The sequence below is a fragment of the Mchenga conophoros genome, linkage group LG18, assembly GCF_057382185.1.
Source record: "Mchenga conophoros isolate Kocher_MC1m ecotype Shallow Benthic linkage group LG18, M_conophoros_male_GT1.1, whole genome shotgun sequence".
In the NCBI taxonomy this organism is placed as follows: Eukaryota; Metazoa; Chordata; class Actinopteri; order Cichliformes; family Cichlidae; genus Mchenga; species Mchenga conophoros.
In genome coordinates, this window is record NC_140543.1 from 1,034,687 (window position 1) to 1,062,159 (window position 27,473).

The 27,473-nt window shown below is 44.8% G+C and overlaps 3 protein-coding genes across 7 annotated transcripts; all 3 read right to left on the reverse strand.

Moving 5' to 3' along the window:
- Positions 1 to 424: 424 nt before the first annotated feature.
- Positions 425 to 4,217, reverse strand: LOC146552791 (uncharacterized). The gene has a single exon (XM_085254355.1). The coding sequence runs from the start codon at positions 2,476 to 2,478 to the stop codon at positions 1,390 to 1,392; it is 1,089 nt and encodes a 362-aa protein (XP_085110481.1). The 5' UTR covers positions 2,479 to 4,217; the 3' UTR covers positions 425 to 1,389.
- Positions 4,218 to 9,925: 5,708 nt separating this feature from the next.
- Positions 9,926 to 18,226, reverse strand: LOC146552792 (uncharacterized). Of its 5 annotated transcripts, none has more exons than XM_085254333.1 (2): positions 18,090 to 18,226; positions 9,926 to 11,389 (listed from the first exon to the last, which is right to left on the reverse strand). In XM_085254333.1, exon 2 carries the CDS (start codon positions 11,363 to 11,365, stop codon positions 10,271 to 10,273), a length of 1,095 nt encoding a protein of 364 aa, XP_085110459.1. In that variant the 5' UTR covers positions 11,366 to 11,389; positions 18,090 to 18,226; the 3' UTR covers positions 9,926 to 10,270. The 5 variants fall into 5 exon arrangements, with proteins under 5 accessions (XP_085110459.1, XP_085110461.1, XP_085110460.1 ...); XM_085254335.1 differs by having other exon boundaries at positions 9,926 to 11,380; positions 18,090 to 18,207; XM_085254334.1 differs by having other exon boundaries at positions 9,926 to 11,386; positions 18,090 to 18,179.
- Positions 18,227 to 19,916: 1,690 nt separating this feature from the next.
- Positions 19,917 to 27,426, reverse strand: LOC146552793 (E3 ubiquitin/ISG15 ligase TRIM25-like). The gene is made up of 2 exons (XM_085254217.1): positions 24,321 to 27,426; positions 19,917 to 23,510 (listed from the first exon to the last, which is right to left on the reverse strand). The coding sequence occupies exon 2, from the start codon at positions 23,412 to 23,414 to the stop codon at positions 21,504 to 21,506; it is 1,911 nt and encodes a 636-aa protein (XP_085110343.1). The 5' UTR covers positions 23,415 to 23,510; positions 24,321 to 27,426; the 3' UTR covers positions 19,917 to 21,503.
- Positions 27,427 to 27,473: the final 47 nt, after the last annotated feature.

Below are 27,473 nucleotides of genomic sequence, written 5' to 3' on the forward strand. Positions count from 1 at the left end.
TGTGGACATCACATTTTGGGTTGTGTTGACCAAAATACAAAAGTTTTCTCTATAAGGGCCTGATATCCACTTATGAGGACATTACACTGCCACTGTCCTATCGAGATTTAAAATGAATATCCTCATATGTGGATCTAATTTTTCTCAGAAACGAAAATCAGGTGAAAAAAAAATACATCAGGTAATTCTTTGTTTTAACATTCATCTGGTCTCAATCAGCCCAAATAGCATAAGAAATTAAAAATGCATGCCAGGGAAGAGTTCGGGTCTTAGGAGGTTAAACATCTCAGTTACATAAACATGTCATGTACTGTGTAGCCTTGTTAGAAAAATCACATTGTTACATGTTTACATTTACACAAAATGTCAGAAATCTGCACCTTCATAAACAAAAATTAAACCCAATTTTTCATGATTTGTTAGGTTCTCACTCTGGGGTCCAAAATATAATTGTCTATTTTGACTCCTTTTGGTTTTACATTATTTATATGTCACCTTCAAATGTTCTGACCTTTTTTGGTATCATTCTCTTCAGCTCAACCTCATGGTTCTGAATTTAGTTATTTTTTCATTGACATACTGTGTTAACACAACTGATCTGAAATCATAAAAAACAAAAACAAAATCCTAGCAGTAGTTATATTTTTTACTATAGAAATCACACCCGTTTAGTGAATTATTTTCATAACTTGAAATGCAAATATAAATTGTACATGTTGAAAACGTATGCACAAATTTTGTAAACAACTATTTATATAAAAATGCAATGCAATTTGTGTACAACCATTTAAAAATACTGCTATAACTAAATAAGAGAACAATCAGGTGTCACAATAAGATGGCCCACAAACTGTGCCAGTAAAAAGCCACAAGACAGAGGAGGACACCACAGACCTGAACCCTGCAGGCCTATAAATATAACGCTAAACAGCAAAAACAAACTTCACAACTAATTCTGAACTAGATTTTTCAAAATGAAAAGAAACAGCTCACAGTATAATTTGATAAATCCGTGGCAACAACACACTTCCTCTTTCCTGTAAAAGTTTGCATAGACAATTTCCCAAAAAATAAATAAATTACTACTTAATGAGATGCTTTTCTGTAAGAATCCAAAGGACAGCTTGACACCTCACCATTAGCATGAACTCTATCCTGTTGGCACATGTCATTAACATAATCACAGTGAAGCACAGTCCAAAGGTGCTTTCAGTATGAGGACTGCTTTTCTTTTCTACTTTGAAAAATGTATGCATCAAATAAGAACCTGCTACACGTGAGTCCTTTTCTAGTTTCCCACAACTACAGCGTCTCACCTGAGTGCCCTCTCATGTGGGCAGTAAAAATACCACGATCACTGAAACTTTTCCCACAAGTCTCACAGAAATACTACTTTGAGTGTGTTCTTACGTGGACTAACAAGAGTTCACGAGACCGGAAGCTTTTTCCGCAGAGCTCACAGGGATGCGTTTTCTCGCCTGTGTGGATCCTCATGTGGACAGACAGAATATTTTTCTGAATGAAGCTTTTCCCACATGTTTTGCAAACATACGGCTTCTCACCAGTATGAGTTCTGATGTGTCTTTTAAGTGTGGAGGAGTCAATGAATCTTTTCTCACAGATTTGACAGGGGTAAGGTCTCTCGCCCGTGTGTGTTCTCATGTGGATGTTTAAGTTATTACTTTGACAGAAACCTTTCCCACTAATTGTGCATGAGTACGGCTTCTCGCCCGTGTGAACCCTCATGTGATATTTCAGTGTTAGTGTGTCTCGGAAGGTTTTTTCACATACATTGCAGGGGAACGGTTTCTCCCCTTTGTGGATCTTCATGTGAACAGATAAATGGCAGTTTTGGCTGAATCGTTTCCCACATGTTTTGCATGAATACGGCTTCTCGCCTGTGTGCGTTCTGTAATGTATCTGCATCTGAGATTTTTTCTTGAAAGTTTTTTCACAAACGTAACATTTTACAGACTTCACACCTGTACCTGTGTTACTCTCGCTCTCTGACATAACTGAGCTGTCTGCATTGTTATTCCGATGCTTCTTTTTTGACTCTGACTCTACGGTTTTAGTTGATCTTGCTTCTTTATAATGTTCTGCTCGCTGATCTCTGCTGTTGTTGTTCACAGAACTCTCAAAGAGAAGCTGCTCCCTGTCTCCTTCTGGTTCACTGTGGTCACTTTCCTTATAAGTTTCAGTCACCATAAAGGTATCCGTCTCCTCCTTCAGTCCCAGCTGCTCTCCCTGCTGACTGCTGCACAGTTCCTCCTGTTCCTCTTTAATCTGTGGAGCTTCTGGTTCCTCCTGCTCCACACTGGAGCTCCTCTCCTGGTTCCAGAGCTGCTGCTCAGGGAGAACCTCCTCCTCCTCCTTACAGACAGGCTGCTGTTGGACGTCTGGAGTGTCAACAACAAATGAAAGAAGAGACATGATTAAAAACACAGCAAATAAACTCTGGTTAAAATCATAAACCATAGAATCCCCTGGTAAAATGCATATGTTTACAGCCCGATACAGAAACTGGTTTGGTTGCTACAGATACAACATCCTCCTGTATGGTGGACGATGTTGTTACAACTCACCTGTTTTCATTGGATTAAGGCTTAAATTTTACTAACTCAAGTCGTCTGTACAGAGCTCTTGAGTTGTGCTGTTGGTGTATTTCTAACGCAGAATCAAATCATTTGAATATGGTGACATGTCCACGCTATACAAAGAGAGAAGTACCTGTGGCCAAAAAGCTGAACCTCGGTCTCATTAGACCAAAATGTTTTTGGAAGACTTACTGTATTTTTATGCCAACTGTAGCCGGGCTTGGATATTTTCCTTTGTTCGAAAAGGCTTCCCTCTTTGACACATCCCCCACAGTCCAGACTTATGAAGGGAGACGGCTGTCACTGCTTAACAGAAGTTCTTGCAGCTCCTTCGGTGATGCTGCAGGTCTTGCATCGCCACTGTCGTCCCATATTTTGTCTTCATTGTGTCCCAGGATAAATCTAATGCTGTGGAATTTATTTTCCTTTCTTCTGACTGATGTCTTTCAACAATGAGGTTGCTTTCATGCTTTGTGAGCTCTCTGTAAACTAAGACATTAACCCAAGAAGCCTGAAAGCAGTGACTAAATCAAAGTATTAGTCTAAGTGTGAGCACACTCATGCAACCAGCTTGACCTGACAGATTTGTTGGACTGTACAGGTTAAAGGTCACGTCAAAGGTGGGAAGGTGCTTCCAGGTCCTGTTCCAGGTCTGCCCTGACCTGCTGTTCCAGGGTAACTACTGCTAGCTTAATGAAAGAAGAAACCAAATTAAAAATAAAGTGTCAAACACGCCTGATCACGCGCTCTGATGGACTGATGCAGAGGAGCTGTCACACTCCTCCACGACGCTGTAGAACACCTTAGAGATGCCACGAGAGCTTTGCAGATATTTACTGAGTGTGTAAGCAGCAGCCAGGTGCTCATAACCAGCTTCACAATGAGCTGATCATTGGCAGTGTGAGCCTTGCTATGAAAGCAGATGTTTTGTTGGTCTCGAGCATTCAGGTGTGTGTTAACATGATGCTGAGGAGGAAAGACATCAGCAGTGATCTTAGAAAAGAAACTGCAGCTGCCCATCAACCTGGAAAGGTTATAAGATCATATCAAAATAAACCAAAGTCCATCATTCTGCAGTGCAGAAGATTAATGAAACAGGTCAGAGCATGCAACAGACCCAAGAGCTCATCTCAGACTCTTCAGTTTGCAGGTTTAAGCTTAAACTTCATGACAGTATGACTAAAAAAAAGCAGGGGAAGGCCTCTTCTGTCTAAAGAGAAAGCCTCCTGGAGCAGTATCCTTCAGACAGACAAGACCAAAGTGGAGATGTTTGTCCATAACGCACAAAATCAAACCCAGCATATCAGCAAAAACACCTGAGAGCAGCTGTCAGCACGGTGGAGGAGGGACGATGATCTCAGTGCACCGTGAACTCTTGTCTAAGTGTTCTAGAGTCAGTGTGAGGCCGTCTGTCCCACAGCTGAAGCTCGGACCATCAGCAGCAGCACAAAGATCCAACAGAACGGCTGAAACAGGAACGAATGGAGCAACTACGATGGTTTGGTCAGAGTCCAGAGCTCAACCTGAGTGAGACGCTGTCAGGCTCTCAGGTTTGGATTCTGATGAATGGCTGAGTAACTGGTTTTTATGTTGCTTTGTTTACATATTCCACACTCCGTATTCCAGATGTTGCATCTGTAGATTCCTCGTTTTCATTAAATGATCCTGTTGACAAGATTACAGAGCTCAGCAAAAAAAGGCCTCTATGTCCAGCTGCACTGTTATCTTCAGACAACAATGAAAGTCTTTTTATAAAAGTGAACAAAAAGGCCTCGGCCTCCTGTCTCTGTCTTTCCGTAACATCGATGAGGAGCCCACATTTTCCTCACCACACCACCGATCAGCTGGACAGCTGATTAAGTAGAACATGAGCAGAGAAATAAAAATGGGGAAGAGGTTAAAGTGGATTCAGCAGGAGGGAGAACCCTTGAACCCATCACAGTGCAGCAAACTCAGTTTGATTAGCAGCAGTTTTATGAACAAACACAATGTGACAGATTTAAAAACACGAGGACTTCCATGTGAACGACAACTTCCTCCAGCGAAACTCTGATAAAACATTAATTACTGGTCCCGACCATATGATCTCAGAAATTAGGCAGCATTTCAGCTTCTGTTAAACCAAGCCTTCGAGACCTCGGTGTCGTATTTGACAGCTCGATGTCGCTTGGTCCACAACTGCTTTCATCGTCTAAGGAATATCTCAAAACTCAGGCTAATGGTGTCAAAGGCTGAAGTGCAGATGATTATTAATGCTTTTATTTCTTCCGGTTTGGATTTTTGCAAAGGTCTTTCTACTTGTTTTAGTTCTAACCTTTCAGGCTCCCCAGTGCATATCGGACCTGCTGAAACTGCATTCATCGTCCCGAGCTCTGAGGTCATCAGGTCACAGACTGCTGGTCGCCGCACGCACTCCATTTAAACTCGTGGTGATCGGGCCTTTCAGGCTGTGGAATTCTCTTCTACTGTTTTTACGCTGAAGACATTTTTATATAGACAAGCTTTCAATTAATTTTTATGTTGTATTTGATTGTTTTACATTGTTATTTGTTGTATTTTGATTCCTAGTATTGTGAAGCACTTTATGATTTTTATCTGTGAAAAGCGCTGCATTACAGAAGTGTCGAGCTGCCACTCAGGCAAACAAAAACCAGAGCTACATCATGTTATAATGCAAAAACTTTATTGTTCTAACAATAAACTTTTCTGCCGCGCTTAGCAAACGTAAGCTTATAATACGGTAGGAACATCATGTCAATTCAGACTTTAGAAGCTTCTTCGGTATTTAATCCGGAAAAGGACTGAATTTGATGAATAAAGCGCCAAAATGTCACAGCGTGATAATAAAAGACCCTCGGCTAGCTCCAGAACAAAGCTACTGCTAAAGGCTAATGCTAGCCAAACAGCCGTGTTGGTAAACCAACAACTGCCGTGACTACTCGGCTATTTCACTACCTCTCCCAATAACTGAGGATGTGATGGGCGAGTTTCCACCTCTACCAGTCTCATCCAGCCAGTCTCCGGCGCCAAAGAAAGGCGTTGCGCTCAAAGGAAGATAGCGTGGATGTTGCTGAAACTATCAAAGCTAATAAACGAAAGAATGGATGACCTCGCGTTACAGATTGCCGGAGTCAGAAGAATGGTGGGCTTTGCATGTGAGAAGATAAAAGATGTCAAAGGCAGAGACAAGCTCCAAAGAGGAAGAGCGTATTACACGCCTTATAAAACACTTTATCGACGAGGCTAATACTGAGAATTCCTACAGCACAAAGTGGGAAATTTGAAACAAGTGTTGAGACGGTGTGGGGCAAAAAAAGTCGAGTGCAGCAGCAGAAGAAAATCAGATTGTTCTGTCATATATTGACTCCCACCAGACGAGGTCTCGGAGGAGGACAGATTACGTCTTAGGACCTTTCAATCTAAACTGGATGAGATTTGCGCCAGAAAGCTGAAGGAGCTTTTGTTCGTTCAGGAAAAAGATGGATGGACTTATTACTTTAATTCCCAAACCTAAGAAGGACCTACTTTCTACAGACAACTGGAGACCAACAAGCCTCCTAAATAATGATTATAAAATATTAGCTCTATTGCTAGCTAGAAGAATTAAATATATTTTGGATGATATTGTAGATGAGACACAGTCTGGTTTTATGACAAACAGGCACATCTCCAATAATATTAGACTCGTCTTGGATATTCTGGACTACTCAGCATCTGATGACTCATTGATCCTTGTCCTGGACTTCCATAAAGCCTTTGACTCAACTGAGCATGAGTTTATATTTCTCACACTTCAGAAATGTGGTTTTGGTGATATCTTCTGCAGAGCTATCAAAACTCTGTATTCCAATGCTAATAGCTGTGTTAGAATGAAAAACAGCACCACTTCTCGTTTTAGTCTTAATCGAGGTGTAGGCCGATCAGCGCGGATCTTTTTACTTTGCACCCAAATTCTTGCCTCTCATATTTCGAATAGCCCTGTGAAGGGTATAAACATAGCAGTCAGTTGGCAGATGATACCACAACCTTTCTTTAAAATGCCAACCAGGTGCTGACTGCTTTACATTTACAGGATTTCTCAGAAGGGTCTGGATTGATGCTAAACTTCAATCAATAAATGTCAGTTATTACCTGTCAAAGAGTGTAATGTTCAGAGTCTTTGTAATATAACAGTTAAAAATGAAGCAACATATTTAGGTCTGATGAGCAAAGATAAAAAACAAAACAAAAACAACAGAATTTTACTAAATTTTCCCCAAATTATTAAAAAATCTCAAACCAAGTGAAATCAGTGGTTGCAGAGAGATTTAAGTTTAAAGGGGGAGTATTGCTCTGAAAAGCAGAAGGTCTGTCTCGACTGACTTATGCAGCAATTTCTCTGCATGTGGACGGCAAAACTTGTAAGGATGTTGACCGAATGCTCTTCCACTTCCTCTGGAAAAACGGGACACATTACATCAGCACGAGTGTAGTGATGAATGACGATGAACACAGAGGTTTTGGATTCCCTGCTCTAAACAATACATTAAAGATTAACCAGACAAAGCATTTTCCTAAAAATCAGGTCTCCATCTGGAATTGTATTCCTCACTACATTTTCTCTAAGTTTGGGGGTCTAAGTTTTGTCTTAGGTTGTGATTGTAATATAGATAAGCTTCCAGAAAACCTGTCGACGTTTCACAAACAAGTTCTATTAGCTTGGTCCCTTATATATAAACACAACTTTACTCCCCATACGTGTTTAATCTGGAATAATAGGAACATAGTGCATAAAAATAAATCATTATTTTTTTCTAGGTGGGTTGAGAAACGGATTGTTTTAGTGAAACAGCTGTTTAATCCTAATGAGCAGCTTATGTCTTATCCAGAATTTTTAAACACTTATAAATTTTCAGCCACATCCAAAGAATATGTTGTATTATTTGATGCAATACCTACGGGTATTATAATGCTTTCTACAGGTATTCAACCTTGCATATCATCTGCCTCTCTGAACCCTGTGGGTTCACACACTGGAAGAATCTGTCTGCTAATACGAATATTCCTGCTTTGTTCCAGAGAGCATCTCTTATTGGAATTCCTTTGTCAGTGACATTAACGAGAAAAATTCCTAACAAGTATCTGGGAAAAATTAAAGTGAAATAAGTCTCATTTAAAATACTTCATAAATATTATCCTGCTAATCATTATATGACAAAGGTCAAAGGGGACATAAATATGAACTGTGGATGTTGTGGAAGCCATCCTGAGACTGCGCAGCACCTCTGATCTGTTCACATACAACGTTTTGGACTCCGGGACATTCATCACTGGACATCTCGACAAGGACTTTACTCTGAAACGGGAAAATGTTGGATTTTGTTTATTTCGAAGGCAAAAAAGAAGGTGATATATACTTTACAATAAATTTGTTAGTTATCTTAGCTAAATTTTATTTCCACAAATGCAAATACAGTAGCCAAAACCTAATTTAAACTCTACTATAATGATACTCTCTTACATAAGATTGATTCGTGGATCACTTAATAAAAACGATTTTGTGCTATTTAAAATCATTTGAACGTATGTAACTTCTTAATTCGTGCACATTCTCTGTATACTGTTTTTTAATAAAGGTTTTGGAAAAAAGAAAGAAGAGAAAAAGTCGGACCCGAGAGGAAACCGGAGCCGAGGCTCCACCTGCGCTCACCTGCCGTGATCTCCAGCAGAGCTGTGATCAGGATCCTCCCTCAGAGGGACACTCACCTGTCCTGTGCAGCTTGATTTGGGGTTTCCAGGTGATATCCAGCAGTCTGCGCTGACGGTCGATCTCTTCCTCGTACTGGACGATCGTTTTTTCAAACTCCAAGAATATTTGTTCAGCAGCAGCAGTTAGTCGCTCGTTGATGAACTCTCTCAGATACTGAACTGAAGGCATCGTTGCTGCCGCGGCTCACACACTCAGCTCACACACTCGGCTCACACACTCGGCTCACACTCTCGGCTCACACACTCGGCTCACACTCTCGGCTCACACACTCGGCTCACACACTCGGCTCACACTCTCGGCTCACACACTCGGCTCACACACTCGGCTCACACCGGAGCAAAGCTAACGGTCCAGCCACCGGATGTCCGTCCTCACAGTTCCGGCAGCTCTTCTTCAACTTCCGGTGCATTACCGCCACCTTCTGGATGAGAACAGCTTTTTTGCTCTTAAAACCCTGAAACTACATCACCTGTGTCGCTTTGTAATATTTCTTTTATTCATAATTGAACTCTATTTTTCTGAAAGTCAGATTTGCCTTTCCCGTCTATATTAACCACATTCTAACATTACTTGCTCAGATGATCCTTTTTAGTGTCATATAAACTGTATGACCAAACCTTAGTGCTGAGATTATATCTTCTGCTCTATGACTTCTTCTGGAGTTTAATCTCTTTTCAGACGACAGAAAAACCCAAATGTTCTATTTAAAAGAAAACCATCAGTATTCATACGCTCTGTGATTTATTCCCACAGGCGTTGATTTAGTTCAGCTTTATCATCGCTCCGTCCTGACAGAGCTGTTTATCGAGCTCCGACTAAAGAATAAAAACAGAATTCAAACACAGGACTTAATGGGTACAAACGATCCTGTTTCAGGGTCACATATTAACAGTTGTAGAAAGCTGTTTGCTGCCAACAGGAAAAAGAAGAAAGGATAAATCTGAGAATCTGTTTTTCCTCCAGAGGCTCGTCACAGAAACACGAGACTTTGGAGAAATGTCTGGACCTCCTACGAGGGATCTTCCAGGAATGGTGGCGTTTTCCGGAGCTCTGATTGGTCAGCAGGCACTTTCATACCTGCTGATCTCAAAGCTGTTTGCAGCGTAGGTTACCATGGTGATATGCCCCAGTAAGAAGAAACCAGGGTTAACGCTGGTGACGTGGATTAGAGCTTTAGTGCACAAAAACAACCATAAATAAACTGAGTCGAGTCATTTTGTTGTTGTGGATCAAACAATGACGAGCTTCCAGCTGCTCGTCGCAGCAGGTCAGTCAATGTTTTATTGACTCGAGGGGGCAGAGTTCAGTCAGTGGATGGAGAGCATCCATGTATGTCTGAACTCTGACGGGGTCATTCTAACATGTGAACTTGCTCAATCATTTTCAGTTATGCTCTATTCTGTTTACCCGTCACATAAAACCCCCAGCACATTTAAATTTGTGGCTGTGACGTGTGGAACAGCTCATAGGTCATAATCGTTCAGGGGAGGGCAGCTTCTCTCAGAGTGCGAGGTGAGGGTGAGACCGCTGTGACTGAAACTTTCTCTTATTTCATAAACAGGGCAAAAGAAAAACATGATCACAATTTAGAAGAAACTTTATTTATACAGGTTACTTTAACAACAACCTACACTTTGTTAGTGTCACCTCTACAGTCTGAAATGATACAAAGTTACCGTAAGTATGACACACGAAGGGTAAAATGAAACTGGGAGGATTGCAGCCACGACAGAATCCAGGTCAGGAACCGTGGAGGAGAACATGACAGGAACAGAGCGCGTCGGTACGGTTAGGGTTGGATGGACGAAGCAAAGGAAAACGGCTGCGTGAACGACACGAGCTGACGAGCTCCTTTGCCGTCGGAGCCAAAAGTCGAGGCGGGAGGCAGACGCCAACGCCCCGCTCCGACCTGCAGCTTTCCAGGCTACGACTCCTCACCTGTGTGAGTGTCCAGGTGCTCCAACAAGCTGCGACTAGACGGAAAAGTGGCGCTGCACGCGTCGCAGGGATACAGCTCCTCACCGGCGTGCGTCTTCATGTGCACGGACAGGATGCTTTTCTGACGGAAACTTTTCCCGCAGCTCTTGCATGAGTACGGCTTCTCGCCCGTGTGCGTTCTCATGTGCACGGACAAGATGTTTTTTTGGCGGAAGCTCTTCCCACAGGCTTTGCAGGGATACGGCTTCTCGCCCGTGTGCGTTCGCTCGTGGATCGTCAGATCGCTTTTTTGAGCGAAACCTTTACCGCACGTTGTGCAGGAATACGGCTTCTCGCCCGTGTGAGTGCGCATGTGCACGGACAGAATCTTTTTCTGGCGGAAACTTTTCCCGCAGGCTTTGCAGGAATACGGCTTCTCGCCCGTGTGCGTTCTCATGTGCACCGACAAAGTGCCGCTGAATCGGAAACTCTTCCCACATTCTTCGCAGGTGTGCGGCTTCTCATCGGTGTGCGTTCTCACATGGACCAATAGGTGACCCCTCTGAATAAAACCTTTCCCGCATATTTCACAAGCGTATGGCTTCTCACCTGTGTGAAGCCGCATGTGGCTCAGCAGGTGACTGCTCTGAGTAAAACCTTTCCCGCACGTTTCACAGGAGTACGGCTTCTCGCCCGTGTGGGTTCTCATGTGACCCAACAGGTGAGCCCTCCGAGTGAAACTCTTCTCACATGTTTGGCAAGTATACGGCTTCTCGCCTGAGTGGATTTTCTGGTGTTCCTTTACGTAAGAGTTTTTCTTAAAGGCTTTTCCACAAACATTACATTTAAAAGGCTTTTTACTCGAGTCGGCGTCGCGCTGACTCTCTGACACCGGACAGCTGCCGGGAGCGCCGTCAGAGTGAAGCTGGTGACCGTTAGCCTCTGGTTCACTGTGGTCACTGTCATCAAAAGCAGTCACCAAGAAGGCGTCGGTCTCATCCTTCAGGACGAGCTGCTCATCCTCCTGGCTGGTGCGCACTTCCTCCTGTTCCTCTTTAATGTGTAGAGGCGTCGGCTCCTCCTGGTCCTCACTGGAGTTCATCTTCAGGTCACACAGCTGCTCCTCCTCACAGACAGAGAGACAAACCACGAAAACATTAGTTCAAACTACAAATGACACAACAGTGTCCTCACACACACACACACACGTATAGTTGTTGTCTGAAAATGAAGCATCTTTCTTTCAGTTTCATTGCCACGGGATAAAACAGATTGGTTTTTAATTCAACACGTCGTCTTTTATACATTTCTGGGATTCCCTCATCCTCAGTCAGGTGATCTACGCTACGCTGCTCTTTGTGGACTTCAGCTCATGTCCTGGTCACAGACCGGTGACCAGCTGACGACCCCTCACTGCCTCACTTCTGTGTGATTGCTCCCAGGGTAGACGAGCGGGGCCCCACATCACCCGAGCCTAAACGCTGGCTCCACCCTTTACACCCACATCCACACCCCCACCCAGTCCAGCAATAGCATCATCAATTCTGAGGACGAGACAATCCCAGTGACACAGAGGAGGACCTGACCCGCAGCACAAGCACAGTACTGGTTTAAAAGCTGCTGTGTCCTCCTGTCACTGCAAAGGGAACGCCCGGACATGCTGTGTGGTTGTCCAACAGCACGGAGGAACGCACTCCCAGAACATCTGGAGATATATCGGCCCCGTTTGTGAAAGATGCGTCTCGAGCCGGACGCTTTGTGTTTGGAAGCTGCACATCAGGAACAAGGACAAACACTTTAAAAGACAACAAATCGTGCGAGACGTGGAAATGTCTGGAACATGTGCTGCTTTTGCGTTTCATAGAAAACGCCAAAAACCGTCTAATCAGAGGCGTTTGAAAGCTTTAATGACATCACTCATTTATGAGCTTGACCGTGCGGCACCTTTGAACACTAAAGAACCACGTGGACAATAAAGCGGCCGTATATACACGAGACAGGAAAGCATGTTCCTACAAAACATGTAACATCCGAAACAGAGACGACGATCACACAGCGTGGCGTATTGTGCCGCACGCCATGAATGATGACCTCCACTTGTGTCCCTAATCTAATTGTTTTGCCTTTAACAGAAACAACAACAGATCCCGACCCTCGCCTGTCTGCTTTGGTGGCACTGATGTCACATCCTGTCAGTATCTGGGAGTCGAGCTGGATGAGAAGCTGGAGAGGTCTGCCGGCCGGACGCCGCCTACAGAAAGAGTCTGAGCCGGCTCAGATCCTTCAGTGTGTGCAGCTCTGAAGCTCCCAGCCTGGAGGAGGTGATCAGTGACTCCCAGTTTCAGCAACAGGTTCCTTCAGCCTGGCTGTGTGAGGGAACAGGAGCTCGTTCCTTCTGCTGCTGTCATTCATCCACTGGTGTCAGATCCACACATGTGGAACGGGATTAGTCACACCTCATAGTTATCTATCAATATCTCTGCTTCTACGCTCGTTTTATACGAGCGCTTGTTGTTGGTTATATATTTGTTGCTATGACGACTTAATAAAGTCTCTCTGACTCTGACAGGGTTTCTGGAGTCATGCTCCACCTGGTGGCAGACGGCTGCATGACATGTAGGAGGAATGAAAACAAACAATGGGGGTTTCCTGTTCCGCCCTCTCTCATGACGGCCGCATAGACACACCTCCTCCGATCAAAAACAGAAACATGTCCTGCAAACTGAGATTTAAAACCTGTTTGATGTTAAAAACGCTGAAAGCAGGAAAAATGGAAACGAGAGGAAAAGAAAGAAGAACGTGACGCAGTAAGTGGATGAGGACTGGTGGGCCTGCTATGTGCTGGCAATGCTGAAGACAACATGAGGCAGACATCCCTCCAACCTGCCGGCCAAATACGGAGATTATCTTACAAGAAATTCAAGAATTTCAAAAGGAGAGCAAAACACACAGCTCGAAGATATAAAAGGTAATTTTACCTTAGATGTCTTAGACCAAGAGGAGAATCGGAGAGGTGGAAAACCGGACTGAAGCAGGCGAAAGCAGAGCTCAAATACTGGAGCAGGTGATGAAACATGTGCTCAAAGCTCCAGCCCGACACGATGGAGAACTTATGGGCCAGGAGGAGCCAGGAGAGACAATATTAGGATGTATAATGTCACAGAAAATGAAGAGGGGAGGTTTTGTGGAGAAACTCAGAGAAAACCTGGACAGTCCACCCGACACTGAGCTGCACACAGAGCGCTCACCTCCAAGCCTGCCTCCACTGAAAGACTCAGATCGATGGTGATCACATTTCACACTACGAAACAAAATTCTGCTTAAAGCACGTCTGTGAAGGTTCTCAGTCACGGATTAAGAAAGACATGAAGGCAACAAATTGGAGGATTTATTTCGATCATGATTATCTGACAGCGGTGCTGAATAAACAAAGAATACAACGAAGTGAAGCTGAAGAAAATCAGCTTCAATCTACCACTCAGCTGATGAGGCTACAAAAGACCCTGAAGGACCGAGGATCCCCGGTCAAAGACCCCCCAGTGGATCCTGTGGAGCAGCTGATCCAGCAAGCATGGAGCATCCCGGGAGAGAACACACCCCAGGGCAGCAGCAGAGACAAGCTCCAGGTCTGCTGAAGGAAATCTCCTCATAAGAACCAAAATAATAGTAAAAGGCAGTTACAGGCAAAAGGTGTGTACATCCCACCCTGCAGTACTTTCTCTTTTTACAAGCAGAAGTTGGTGATTAGCCAGTCTAAAGGTGCGTGGAGGTGATCTGAACATACACTTAAACCCCAAACAAACAGCTCCAACAAAACAACCGGTACAAAAGTGAAAGAGCTGATGGAGGACATGGGTTTGATTGGTGCTCCCTATTCCACACTCATCATATATCAGAATAGACCAACGCAGGGACAGATCAAGAGCTATCGAGTCGGACGTGGGAACAGTAGACCTGAGCGAATGCGCCCTGATAAATATTGTAGTCGACTAAAGAGAAACAACATGGAGACTTAGGCCCAGCCTACTTAACGATGCTAATCTTAGGAAAGAATGAAATTCAAAAGTGCATGAAAGAAAATGATAATGGAGAGGTGTCCTCACAGATAAAATGACTGCAGCAGCCTCAAGGAAAAAGAAAGTTCAGCAGGAAAAACGTCACGATTCCCAAAAAGAGCTGGAAAACAGCCGTGCACTGAACCAGAATCTGAATACACTGAAACAAGAAATCAAAAGAACTTCACATACACTCGGGAGACTGAACAGAAGATGCTACTTTGTAGACAAAGACATAAATTATTGGCACAGAAACATCAATATACAAAAAGGAGATCAAGCTGGCTTTCAACATAAACCCAGGATGATACAAGACAACGGCACACAGAGCGGGCTGTGATCCTTGAAGAGGCTTTTGGCTCTGTTAGTTGGCAGTGCTGATACAGAGTACTGCAGAAGGCTGTGCCTCGTCTCCTCTTTGCTGCAACAGAAAAAAATCACAGGTGTTGCAATAAATGTCAATGATGTACGTTTATACTTCAAAACACCCGAGGAGTCCCTGCCTGAGGTAAAGAACTGCCTCAAAAACATTGGTCCAATGACAGGATGTAAACTGAGGTCCTATAATTACAGCCCATGTGAAAAACCCAAACAAGCAGACCCACTGAAATGGAAACAAAATTACAACCATTTATATTAAAGAGACAGGATCACACCTCCGAGCATAAGCTCCACAATAGAAACCATCAAAAGATTTCTGTATGTTTCAGTGCCTCCCACTCAGGATTAATCACAAAGATTTTACTGAACAGGATAAAACGATCTCTAGATTTATATGACAAAACATTAAAAGAGAACAGTGGCTGGGCCCACCGCGTTCAAAAAAATATTGTACTTGAGCAATGATGCACTGGTGGGATCCATCACATGGAACAACAATAACCAATACGCATGTACAGGCAGTGCTGGCAGACAACTCTACAGGGTAAAATGGTGATAAAAGAAAATAAGCTGGAGAAGGATACAAAATATCGAAATGTGTGCATATGATTCAGAATCTACACCAAATCAGATAGATGCTAGGTTTGAAAACTGGATAGAAAAAGGACTCCATATGTGGCGTTGTGAGGGAAGACGAAGTTTCCAAACTTTAAAGCAAACATTTCATTTAGAAAATCGAGACCACTACAGACATCTCCAGCTAAGAAACTTTATACTCGAAACATTAAAGGCCAAAAACCAGCGAGGCCGTTCATCCAACTCTTTCTAAATGCTGAAAGGTCAGAAACTAAGAAATATACAAAAGTCTTCATGATTTCAACAATCACTCAACAACAACTGTGGCCGAGGCAGCACACCACTACCATGCGTGTTGGGACTGTAAGCATATTAATAACTACTGCAGAGACGTTCAGGAAGTGATACAAAACATCTGTAGCACATATTTACTCTTTGATTTCAAATCCATGTTTGTAGGACACTAGGGCTGACACGATTAATCGACTAGTCACGATTACGATCAAAATCGTCCACGACTGATTTAATAGTCGACGCGCCGTTTGAAGCTTTGTAAGATCACAAAAGACGCAGGAATAAGTAGCAGGATTTAAGAGTGTAATAACGGACTGAAACAGAAGATGGCAGCACTGCATGTACAAGGATGCCAGCTGCCGTTAAACCCCGAAGAAGAAGAAGCAGCTGTGTCCCAGAATTCATAGCGCAGCCCAGCTCAGTTTCCAACAATGGCGGCAGCTAGTTAGTTTTAATATTACTCTTATTATTCTTTCTGGGTCACAAAATAAACGTTTAACATATGTTCAGGCGAGAATGTAGCTGTGTAAACCTCAAATATCTGCTCAGTTTATCAGGACACCACATATTTTCAAAAGCGCTCCGACGTTTTCGGAGACGTCTGTTACCCACTAGCTCGATAGCTAGCCGGGGGCAAGGTCACTAGCGCCGTGAGAACACCGGACTCCCGGCACATCGTTTTCAAACCCACCGCCGTCTTTCGCTACTCAGGTTAAACATGATATATGAGTCACTTAGATAACTTAAAATGTTATTGTTTGGCTTTTTTAGTATTTTATTTGTTCCTGAGTAAATCGGTTTGTCTGAGATTAAAGTTTTTACACAGCTGAATAAACGTCAAGCAGACAGCTGATTATCAGAAGTGTGAGATGCTGGAGAATTTACTCCAGTGTCCTGTTATATTTTAGATAGCAAGGAGTTTATTAAACTTCACTGAAACAATCTGCAAATGTCATTAAAATTTAATAAACTATCATCTTGTCTTTATTGTTAGTTAGCACCTTAAACACTTCAAGCTGTAAGCTAATGATAGTTCTATAAGAGCAGATGCTGCTGGTGCAATAAGCTGTACGTTGGATCATCTGATTAGTCGACTATCACAATAATCGTTTGTGGCGGCCCTAGAGGACACACGCCCTCAGACACACAGGGTGTAGATAAATACTTGGTGTGTTGCTGACCAAAAGATGGCCAACACAGGATCCACCAACATTACCCAGCTGGACTCATGTAACGTTACAGATTTATAAGATGGAAAAGATTACTTGACTTTAGAGTATGAGACACGGCTTCGCTGGATATTGCTGATTGTCATGATTGAAGGAATAAATGTTTAAATGTTTTTACTCTGTATAGTAACACGTACTAATGTCACCATGCATGTACGTAGTTACAAACTACATTTATCTGCACGTGTTGTTTTTTTCTGTCCTCACACCTGAGTGAAGGAAAAGTACCTGAAGTGAGTGCACACACCTAGACTACCATGCTCCTCTGTACTTATGAGTCTTAAAACTAAGGAAGCCGTTAAACGAGGTGCATTTCATTTCATTCATAATTTCAATAAACACTTAAAAAAGCAGATAAAAACAATAGGATTAAATAACTGTTACGTATGGTGACAATAGCAACAACGTGTAATAATAAGCAGCAATCAGCCGACAGCCGCGCAGCTCCAACAGCAGCACACCTGATGAACATCACGCAGCACCCACGCAGGTCGTGTTTCTGTCTGAGAGGAGGACGTTTGTGCCATCAGGGAGAACTCTGCTGATAATCTGCTGCGGGGTCCTGAGGACTGAGCCTCAGGTGGAGGCAGGGATTTATCCAGAGCTGCGTGCGAGGCACAGCTGACTGCACGTGAACACGGTTTGCTGTCAGAGCGAGCTCATGGCGTGGTGGTGCTGTACGGTTACACGGCGTTCATAACTCTGGGTTTTTCTTTCCCCAGCATGTGACAGCCTGACAGGCCCACAGTTAAGGATCCAGACACTCATCTGCGCCTGGTTGGAGCTGACCCCACGCCTATAAAACAGGTGGAGGTGGTGTGAGGCGGACTGAGCAGGTGTGCTCAGGTAAGTCGGTAGAGAGCTATTTTAAATCCCTGCTGCCTGAGAGCCCACGGGGCGTGTCCTCGCCCACGGGGCGTGTCCTCGCCCACGCTTTAATGAAGCCCGGGTTTATTTTCACAAACAGAGACAACATGGTGGTGACGTAGTTTGTCCTGTGCACTCATTGGCCGCCCGCGGCTCGCGCTCCAGGTCAGGGAAAGGAGACGGGCTCATCAAACAGACCGACGTCAGGGGCCACGTCCGGAGTTGATCGCGACAGTTTACCACGTGTGTACGCTGCAAATCGATCAGCTGATATTTGATCACGTGGCTGAGCTGTTGGCGACCTTCCAGAGAGCCCAGACGGCGCAGGACGCACGAGACCTTTTGTTCGGTGCGCGCGCGTCTGTGCGCAGACTTAACGTCCCGCAGAGCTGTGATCAGGATCCTCCCTCAGAGGGACACTCACCTGTCCTGTGCAGCTTGATTTGGGGTTTCCAGGTGATATCCAGCAGTCTGCGCTGACGGTCGATCTCTTCCTCGTACTGGACGATCGTTTTTTCAAACTCCAAGAATATTTGTTCAGCAGCAGCAGTTAGTCGCTCGTTGATGAACTCTCTCAGATACTGAACTGAAGGCATCGTTGCTGCCGCAGCTCACACACTCAGCTCACACACAGCACAAAGCCTCCAAAAGTTCACGCTGGAACAACCATACTGCCGCCTTTTCATTGTTTACTTCCACCGGATGTCCCGCTCTGAAGTTCCGGCAGGAGGAGGATGTTCAAATACTTTGTTCCGCTTGGAATAAACGTCCTTCTTTCTTCCTAAAACCTATTTAAATGTACCAAACTGAGCCATAAATACATAAACAGCGTGTTACAAATAATAAAGGAGAGAAAATGGAAAGAAAAGGCCTCGTTCAGGTTTTTATCCATAATGAATCATATCCATTCTACTACTGATCATTCATATACTCAACACCAAAGAGTCTGACGTGAATGAATACTAACACACGGCTTTATTTTATTGTTTGATGTGGGTCTAAAATAAATGAGGAATTAAGTGTGTTTGTGGCGTGCTCAGTCTTCATTAGCGGAAATCATTTGTAAAAAGTTCAAAACATAACGTCTAGATTTGAAAATGCAAACGCACACCTCTTTGTGCCAAAGATAATGAGATGTGATGATGATTAAAGTATGTCCTGTTATGGAAATGTGAAATAAATCCACACAGACACAAACAGGTTTGAGTTAGCTTCACTCAGGGCACAAAGAGCAGCACAGAGCGTGGCAACAAGCTGACAGTCGTGTGTAGAGATGGGCCCAGCACAGCGTCACAGTGCACTCACAATATCTTCTACTGAAGGAGGCAGAGCGCGATGCTGTGGGGCCGTCGTTCAGCAGCTCAGGCTGACACAGAGAAGAGCAGCATCTTCACATATGCAACACATTCTAAGAGTTTTTATGTGTTTTGACTCGGGCACTCCTGAGGCTCTTCTATGACTGCGGGGGCATCGGCCATCTCCTGCGCTCGGGTCTGGGGACAGGACCAGACCGAAGACCGGTGAGGAGGGCAGGCCCTGTGCTGATGCAGTGGTGGAGGCGGTGAGTGAGGAGAATGGCTTCTCAGCTCTGATGGACCACACTTCCTGCCTCACATGCGATGTAGTGACATCAGCGGGCAGCTCCTTGCTGCGTCCATAGTCCACTCTGTACCACTCTGTGAAATAACACTGCACCTCCTGTAAACGATGTAAGGCACGTGATCTGCTGTCTGCCTTTAAAACTCTGCGCACGCAGGTCCTCAGTCATGGAGTTGTGGTAGTCCTGTGGTCTGCTTAGCTTCTCTACAATCACAGCTTCTGTTAACATTCGGCCTGCAGCTGACCTACGACCTCCCTGTGCATAAATGTTACCTTGTTTATATAAGTCTGCTTCAGCTGTGTGCAAATAAAACTCATATAACTCATCTATAGATCATAAGTACTTTGTAACCAATAATTACTGCAAACACTGCTGTGAATTCTCAGAAACACGCGATCATATGAATATACGCCCACAAAGGATTTGTGGTCTGTCTGCAGTTTAAGGAGACGCTGCTCTGATCCAACATCTTCAGCATGGAGGTATAAAAGTATCACGAGTGGAATAATGTAACAAACAGACCAACACGTGACCCGAAGGCTTTACCAGGGTTTGTGTGCCCAGTGTCCCCTAGAGGGCGCTAAAACACAAGCATAAATCTCCACAAACATGAAATAAGTAGCGCCACCAAACAATAAGATACAGACGCTTTAATAAACCAGTGAGGTGCTCAAACAATATCAGACTACCTGCCATAAAAAGGAGAAACTCGGATCCTGTAAGATTCTGTCAAAGCGTGTTGTAATTCTCTTAAATCAAGGAAACACGTGACTTCATGTTTTTACACCGATAGTTGCGCCAGCAGCTCAGTCACATCACTTAACCGCTAAAACCTTTTTTCCAGGAATGCAAGTAAATAACTTTAATGTGTCACTTTAATCAAATAATAATCGGATTTACTTTTTTCAGCTTTTTTGTAAAACTGTGAATTTTACGCTCATGTGTAACAACAATAAAACATCAAAGTGCACAGTGGCAGACGGAGCATGACAGGAATGCTGTGTCATAAACACGGACTGGATGCTGGTCTAGTACATTTGTGGAGCCAGTAGCGGTTCTTGATACGGGCGACACGGGCGGCAGCCCGGGGCGGGATCACGGGCGTCGGCAAAAAAAAAATGCTGCCCATGCTCATGCTGCCCGACATCAGCCAGCGCATAGTGGGAATGTCACAGGCACCGATCGGTTTTCTATCGCCCATTTGCTGGGAGTAAGGGCGCCCCCCCCCCCCGTTTGCGAGGTACGCCTGCTGCGTAGGGAGGAGAGGGCGGGGCGGCGGGGGAGTCTCTGGCTGGAGCAGCATCTAATAACCAACTCGCAAAATAAAACAAAACAACAAACACGAAAACACCAGACATCATGATACAGACTTATAATCTGCACCGATGTTTTTTCTATAGGGAAAAGTGAGCGCGAGAGCCCTCGGTGCGCCTGCGCGCTGCTGAAGTCAAAGTAAACTTTGTCATCTCCGCTACAGACAGTCCAGCATATAGAGACGAGACGACGAGGCTCCAGCTACAGCAGTGCAAGTAAACAAACAATATATATAAGAAAATAAATATGCACTTTAGGACTCGGGGTAAAGGATCAATAACAATTTAAAATTTACAGTTTGATGATTTAAAGTCTCCACACAACCCGTCGAAAGGGGCGGGGCCTGCTGCTTCCAAATAGAGCGTATTTCATTCATAATGATGTAAATCCAAGCTCATTATGGATTCATGATCTGAATCCTGGGTTGTGTGAAATCCCAGAAAAGCACCTTAGACAAAGTGAATCTGTGAACTAAGGTGTAGGTGTGTTAGGTTATGTTGTGGTGATCCTCGGGTTGAGGGATGGGTGTTCAAAATTAAAACCAAGATGGACAAGAAAAGTTCAAAATCATCAGGTGCTCAGTTTAGAAAAAGGAGAAAAGTTGGTTTTAATCACTGAAAGAAAAATAATTAACAAATCAAAATAAAACAAAAGCATTTTGATCAGCCCTATTTCTACTCGATTAACAATAGATAACCATTAGGTGTCACATAAGATAAAGTATCCTTAGTTTTCAGAATTATTAGAGCTCTTTTTTCCTTTTAATTTACTTTGTCCAAACGATTTCTAAATGGCTTGACAGTACGTACAGAAACAGTTCCCGGAGTGGCTTGAAACTTGGAAAAATGGCTTCTTTGGAATGTTAGCTGACTTCTGAAGTGACGGACAGAGACAGAAGAAATGAAGTTCAAGCAGAAAGAAATCCTACAGCAGCTGAACCAACTTGGCAGATCCCGAACAAACCCAGAGTCCGACGTGGAGGGGCTCTGTGAAGGTGGTCTTTACCTTTGCAAGGAGAGTCATGGAGCCGGAGACGCTGTGGAAGGACAGGATACCTGCGCTCTGATCCACGTACACCCCGATCTTGCTGGACTGAGGAACCTGTAGGAACATGGTGGTGCTGTCATGTCTGAACTCGTTACTGTGACACCACAACGCCCACGACTTGTCGTTGAATCCGAATCCACTCTCACTTCCTGTTCTGCTGATGCTCTTGTAGGCGACCGCTATAGCAACAAACTTGCTCCACTTCACCTCCCAGTAACACCGTCCACTCAGAGCTTCTTTGCCGAGGACCTGAAGGCTGTCGAACCTCTCTGGGTGATCAGGGTACGACTGCTCCTTCTTCATGTACGTGACCTTCCTGTTCCCCTCAGACAGTGACAGCCATTTGCTCACTGTATTTGGATCCAGTGTGATTGGACACATATACTGTAAGAATTCGTTTCTGGTCTTGGGCTCTGTCGGCGGTGCAAAAGGTAGCGGCGGCGTCACCAAAGCTGGGTGTAGTGGGGCCAAAGCCGTGGGCTCTGCTGGAGGCACCACATGTTTCAATGAATTTTTGCGTGCTGCTGTTGCCAGAAAAGCTGTTAGATGTGGTGCTGGTGGAAAACGGGGTTGTTTCAAGAAACTCTTGGGCTCTGCTGGTGGAACCACACGTGGTTGTTGGAAGGCTGCTGATTTGACTTCTTCTTCTTTTGTTATGAAGGATGTTGGTGCTGGGACTATATGCGGTTGCTTCCCTGAACCCTCGAGCTCTGCTGGTCTCAGCGGCGCCTCTCCTTGGGTCCAGCCCTGACTCAGAAGGTCTTGGAGTTTGTCTTTGAGCTGCGATACCGCCGCCGTCACCTCCTCAAAGCTCAGAGGAGGGACGTTGACGCCGGTGTGTGTAGATTTGCCGAGTGCTGACAGCGAGTAGAAAGTGAGTAGAAAGCGGTGGTGGTCCTCGGTGTATGAAAGCTGCTTCAGCTCCGAGTCTTTCTTCTTTAACTTGGCGATCTCGTTCTGCAGCTTCTCCTCGAGCTCTTTGACCCGACGCGTTTCTGTTTCCTGCTGGATTCTGATCTGCTGCTGCACTTCGGAGCTTCGTCTCGCGATGAGTTGGGCCAGCTGGCTGAACACCATCTGGCTATTCCTTGCTGCTTCATCGGCAGAAATGTTGATGACCCCCACCTGCTTCTGAAGCACTGTCAGATCTTGCTCCAAGTCTTGGATTCTCTGCTGGATGTTCTGCCGACATGGATCGAGCTCATTCTGCCTCTCGGCCCGCTCTGCTGCCAGTGACACGACGTCGTGGCCTTTGTGTTCGCTGATAGAGCAGAGGTAGCAGATACACTGCTTGTCACTGCGGCAGAAAACTTCCTTCACTTTGTTGTGGAGAGAGCAGATTTTTTCTTGGAGGTTTGCTGAGGCTTCAACCAGTTTGTGGCTCTGAAAGGCCTGAGAATCGTAGTGAGGCTGGAGATGATCGTCGCAGTAGGAGGCCAGACACTGTAGACAGGACTTGGTGGCTCTCTGCTTCCTCCCAGTGCAGAAATCACAGGGCACATCTCCAGGTCCAGCATAGTTGTGATGAACAGGAGGAGCAGCTTGGAGTTCAGTTTTCTTCAGCTCCTCCACCAACTCTGCTAACATGGTGTTTTTGCCCAGCACTGGCCTCGGTATGAAGGTTTTCCTGCACTGGGGACAAGAGTGAACCCCCCTTTGATCCTCTCCATCCCAATGGTTGTTAATGCAGATCATGCAGTAGCTGTGCCCGCAGGGAAGAGTCACCGGATCCTTCAGCAGATCCAGACAGATCGAGCAGCACAACTTTTCTCTGTCCAGTTGAGGCATTTTAATTCTGAGAGACAGCCAAGAGTTTCTCTTCTTCTCAGCAGATTAAAGGCGAGTTCTGATCCGAACCCAAACTTGCGCCAGTCCGTCGCACGTCTGCAAGACACGACAGCAGCAGGAAATATGCGGACAGAAACCAGCTGCTGTGTTTAAGAGCAGGCAGCAGAAAGAAGCTATCAGGTTTAACTTCATTCCAGTCCAAATATGATGCCAACATGCATCACAAGACCACCCCCCTCCTCTTCCAGACACAGTGAGCTTTACTCATATTTGCACATTTGTGCGTGTGCAGTGCAGAGCTGCTGTTAGAAGAACAGAAATCTGATCACTGTAGAGGAGCTGAAAATGAAGCATTCAGTCGATAATAATAATAATAATGATAATAATAAATGATCAGCGTGTAACGCACGAGCCTGGAACAGCTGTGCTGAGAAATCTGACACACAGAACAAGACGTGATTTCTACTTTAATAATGAGTGAATGTGTGCGGCCTGGCTCCGCACCGCTTCCTTCTCCTCAACTTGCCATGACAAGAATTTCATGACACTTGCTGAAAAATGCGAATGCTCGGCTGGGAAACCAGCAGGTCTGCAAACAGATCCAACAGTTTCTTTTAACTCTCCTGAATCTGATTTGCAGATAACAACACACACATCCAACACACAATGGTCGCCTCTCGTCTCTCTTATGTACAGTATTGCTACTATTGCACAACTGACATACAATTCTATTCAATTCTATTGTTTTTCTTCATTTTTGCTGCTCTTATCTTTGTATTGTCCACTTTGTTTCATGTTCAAGCAAATTTCCCTGATACAGGTTTGTCTTATCTTATGTCAGATGTTTACATGCTTACAGTGTAGGAACAGGTTGATGAAAGGGGAAGATAAACCTCCTGTACTCACGAGTATGTGTTTAGTGCAGAGGACAGTATCGTCAGGTGTGCAGGCTGGATCACAGAGCACCCAACCTCTCCTCGCCTCCTCGTAACTCACGAGAACTGTAAATGTGAAATTACAGAACATGCACATGTTGTGTGCCGAGTCACGGAGAGCAGTCTTTGTTTTATTTGAGGATTACCTTCAGACAGGCAGAAGAAAAAGTGCAGTTTGGTGCACACAGAAAGCTGAGAAGCTGCAGAGGAGGAGGAGTTTATCAGGTTCATCTTCATTCCATGAAGTCACGGAGCGAGAAACTGCGACTGACAGCCTGATCTGGGAGTACAAACTCCTCTAAACAGAAAACCAGAAGACCAACGGAGGAAAGCTTTGACATCATTCAGACTCTTTGCTGTGCTTTCCTTGTTTTCCTTCATTGACACGTGCACAGAGGCTGACCGGAGACCAGCCACAGCAAACCCACCTGAATGTACAGAATTCAGGAAGCACAGAACGGTCACAGGCCTCTGGCCTCATACGGGTCGAGCACTCCATGTTGACCTTTAACGGCAGATTCATGTTGGGGAGTTCAGGTTTGATGATACTTTCTTGTAACTTTAATCCAAACAGTGAACTCACGTAGGAGAGCGACCCCCGGAGTCGTCGTTCGCAGAGCGCCTGCAGCCTCGAGTCAGCACGGTGGCACTTATGCTTAACTGATCTGCAGCCTCCTCTGCCAGCGCGATGCAAACTGATGGAAATGCTCAATAAACACACGTGCTGGCTTGAAGGCAGAGTCAGTGAATAAATCCTGAGCTGCAGCTTCGTCCTCGGCCTCCTGCTAGGACTCATTTCTGAGCGTTCACCATGGCAACTGGCTCATACAGAGCAGAGCATCTATTTTAACCCGGCGGAGCCAAGAAATGGCCGACTTCAGCGTTTCTGTCATAGATGAAGCTGCTTCTTTGATCTGGATCTTGAAATCCAGCTCTCAGCTGTGGCTAGCGGCTCTGCGCCTGTGAACCGTGGGTCAGAGGTCACGAGGCTGGACAGACGGGGGTGTCTGTGGCTCCGTCTGCTGTGGCGAGACACAGGAGCAGCTGAGAGGAACTTTGAAACAGACAGCACTGTTCATCTGTGTGTGATTCGGGGCGATTTAGATTCTGTTGTGCATTTAAAAAGCTGCCTGACAACATTCAGTGACTGTGTTCGTCGTGCGAACAGATCCGGACGCATTCAGCAGCCCGCTATGACCCACAGCTAGTCCTAAAGTCATCTCAACCTAAGCTTCACTTAATCTCCAACAAGATGAGTGTGACCAAACCAAATCACTGCGATTACAGCAACATAAATGTTAATCACATGTACAGCTGCTTCCTGGAGCAGAAGCAGGGATCGTGCACGCGGATCCTTCACTGCTTACTCTTGCTCAAATATGTGGTCTGTCTGAGCGGACACGAGGGGATCAGGTTTAACATCATTCCAGGACGAGCAGGACAGTTTAACAAAACAGCAAACATCATCGCTGGAAATGTTCTGTCAAAACAACAAAAGCAGGCCAGCACGTTCCCATCAAGGCCGAGGCCGCGGACGCCGCTCTGACCTGCTGTCAGCTTTGGTCTCAGGGCTGCAGAGAGCCAGCTTTCTTTGGGTTAGCTGCTTTAACCAAACCCCAAAGCCTGTTAACATAATACAAGTCTTTGTTGTCATTGCACAGTCACACCAAGCACAACAATGCAACAACATCAAACTGTCCCATGTCGGCACTACGCACAACTAAACACAACACTGTAACTTGAAGTGCCAGAAAGGTAAGCGCAAAAAAGGATGACTTGATAAACAAATAAAAGAATGAGTGCATGTTTATTATTATTGTTATTGCCCCCAAAAAGTCCAGGGGGGTAGCCAATCAGGTCAGCTGTGAGCATTGATCAGGGCTGTTGTAAAAGCTGTCGTGGAGTCTGTTCGTTCACATATAATCAGTTTTTGTTCTGTTAGCCTAACCCAGAGCTTCAGAGCCATTGGGGGGGGGAGAACCCTTGGAGGACACTGCTAGCATAATGGACAGGTTTGTGATGAGGCGCCCACGCAAACGCAAAGCAGGAGATGAAGCATCGCTGAATATGTTTCTAAACCAACTTCATTCAAAGACTAGAAAATATGATGAAGCAAATCTTCCCTTTGGCTTCACCTGCACAGGTGCTGAGGTAGGTCTCCCTGCAGGATTAGTTTCCCTGCGTCGGGAGCAGCGCTGGGCTCTTCAAATCACGGACAAACAGGATCCCACATTCTTGATCTTTAGTTCACAAACACTTGTTGTAATGACTAACTGCTCCTGACATGTTGGAGATGTTTGCTCTTTATACAGTAAAGTTGCAGCAGGATACAAATAACATCAGGCTGATCCTGCCACGATTTGTTCCCCCTGTCACAGACAAACAGGATCCCACAGCTGTTTATGTTTTTAAACCCATTTTGCATTTTTTGAAAAATGTATTGAGATCAATGTTGAACATTATTACACAGGAAAAAACAACTACATGTAAAATAATGACACCGTGAGCCTCTGCCTTTGTAAATGGAGGGACAGTAACTGCTGTAAAACCTGCAGACAGTCAGATTAACAGTATTTCGTCTCTATCATTCTGCAGTTCATCTCATGTAAACAATAACGTGGCCACAGCGTGACGTGGAAAAGGCACATACCTTTGACGCTGCGTGACGAACTCTGTATTCCTCGTCCACACGGAAACGCAAAAAAGGAGTTTTAAAAATCTGTTTTCTGTGATTCGAAACGCCGTTTACGTGGACGAAACAGCTGCGTGTTCAAAAATACCCGTGTAGGTGCGGACGCAGCGTAAAAGAGTTTATTTTATTACTGCCTGCAGATTACTTGTGTTTGCTTAATTGTTTACTAAATGTTGGAGGTGAGAAATAAACCACAATGGAGCAAAACATGGGCGTGTGGTTGGAGGGTGTGTTTGTGCCTGTGCACGCGGGGGGGCGGGGGCGAACATTTTTGTTGTAAAACAAAGGGGGGCCAGTAAAAACAGTTTGGGAACCACTGCGTCATTAGTGTTCGATGGTGTGCGTCTCCTGGCACTGGGCGTAACTGCTAAATGAATTTCCTGAGTGGAGCTGTAATCATCACCCTGATTAAATCTGTCTGCTCCGTTTAGA

Bases quoted from the DNA above. Each gene is read 5' to 3' on its own strand.
- LOC146552791 (XM_085254355.1), bottom strand. From the start codon at position 2,478: ATGGTTTATGATTTTAACCAGAGTTTATTTGCTGTGTTTTTAATCATG.
- LOC146552792 (XM_085254331.1), bottom strand. From the start codon at position 17,325: ATGGCACAAACGTCCTCCTCTCAGACAGAAACACGACCTGCGTGGGTG. The intron at 11,390-17,259 runs GTGTGCTGCTGT...TCTGTCTGTGAG, and splicing joins TGCTGCGTGATGTTCATCAG to GAGGAGCAGCTGTGTGACCT.
- LOC146552793 (XM_085254217.1), bottom strand. From the start codon at position 23,414: ATGCCTCAACTGGACAGAGAAAAGTTGTGCTGCTCGATCTGTCTGGAT.